This window comes from Eimeria mitis, genomic scaffold (assembly GCF_000499745.2).
Source record: "Eimeria mitis Houghton genomic scaffold, Emh_scaff1471, whole genome shotgun sequence".
Lineage (NCBI taxonomy): Eukaryota > Apicomplexa > Conoidasida > Eucoccidiorida > Eimeriidae > Eimeria > Eimeria mitis.
Genome location: NW_013569385.1, coordinates 7,413 through 8,843, shown reverse-complemented (window position 1 = coordinate 8,843; position 1,431 = coordinate 7,413). Strand labels below are relative to the sequence as shown.

The following is a 1,431-nucleotide window of genomic DNA, read 5'->3' as shown; positions in this document are numbered from 1 at the left end:
TGTCACTGGGGCCCTACATCCTTCGATATTAAAAAGTTTTGTGAAAAACTTTATTAAATAATAATTATTAATGTTATTATTATTATTTATTGAAATTCAAATTTCTGTAGCTTTTCTTGTTCCAGGACCACCGCACGACCCGCTCCGCCGATTCAGGTTTCTTCTGCGCGCCGCCGCGACCTAGCGTGGCATTTAACGAGGAATTTGTGCGTTTTTTGCATTTTCTTTTGAACAAATGTTATTATTTTTGCTTTATGAATGCATTTATCCGCGAGATCGCCTTTTTTATTCATAGACAGAGGCGCAGTGGCGTCAACCCCATATCAGAACCTTCGGTGCTGCCGACGGGAGAAGAGGGTGCAACCGCCGCATATTTTTGCATAGATGATTGAATTGAGTAATATTTAAACTTTATAAAGCATTTACCACAATGCAGGAGGCTTTGGATGAGTTTACTTCTCTGCATGAAGCGCTGCTGAAGCAGGAAGCACGCGCAGAAGAAGAGGAACTTGAACACCTGCTGCGGACGCTGCCCCTGGGGGAGCTCGCAGCAGCCGGGCTGGCGTTTCCCCGTATGCTGGTGACGGATGTNTGCGGACGCTGCCCCTGGGGGAGCTCGCAGCAGCCGGGCTGGCGTTTCCCCGTATGCTGGTGACGGATGTGAGTTCAGGTCTTTTCGGCCGCACCATCGTCACCTTCACATCGAAGCGGGCGGTGCTGCAGCGGGTGCATGCTGCTGCTGCAGCAGCAGCAGCAGGACAGCAGCAGAAGCGTGAGGCAGAGCAGGCGGAGCACAGGCTTTCTCCAGGAGATATTGTTGGGGTTTTTCCCTCTGATCATCCTATTACAGGCAGCAGCAGCGCTGCTGCTTCTGGTGTTGTGCATCGTCTTGTTGTTTCTGGTGTATGTGTTGCGTTTGATGAGGGTAAAGACCTAAGCTGGCTAGCTGAAGCCTCAGCAGATGGAAATACAGGAAAAGTATTTCATCTTTGTTTAATAGCGAATGAAGTTACCATAGAAAGACAGCGTGCTGCTCTGCGGCGGCTGCGTGAAGCCACCCCCAGCAGCCCTGCATGGAGTCTGATTTCTGTATGTTTTGGTTTTTCTTCTCCTCGTTTTTTTCCTTTTTCTGTGGCTAAGTCGATAGATATAGGTTTTAAAGGATTATATACAGCTCGTGAAGCGCATGCAGCAGCTATTTCAGCAGCAGTAGCAGCAGCAACTCAGCAGCAGCAGCTGCAGCACGACTGGCAAACTGTGCAGCAGCAGCTGCCTGCAGCTTATATAAACTCTCGCTGCCTCTGGGGTGAGTGGTTTCGTTCTGATTTAAATGAAGCACAAAAGAAAGCAGTTTATATGGGTCTTCTTTCTATAGATTTAGCTGTTATTCATGGGCCCCCAGGCACAGGCAAAACAACAGCAGTGGTTGAG

General features: G+C 48.7%; 1 protein-coding gene across 1 annotated transcript in view; it reads left to right on the top strand.

The window, feature by feature from the left end:
• Window positions 1-430: 430 nt before the first annotated feature.
• The window catches only part of EMH_0037750 (DNA-binding protein, putative), a gene marked incomplete at both ends in the record, with an annotated part of 5,967 nt that continues 4,966 nt past the window's right edge, over window positions 431-1,431 (top strand). Inside the window, 3 exons of the mRNA XM_013495211.1 lie at window positions 431-572; window positions 671-925; window positions 1,175-1,306. Coding sequence (XP_013350665.1) covers window positions 431-572; window positions 671-925; window positions 1,175-1,306 — 529 coding nt within the window. The remainder of the gene's footprint in view (window positions 573-670; window positions 926-1,174; window positions 1,307-1,431) is intronic.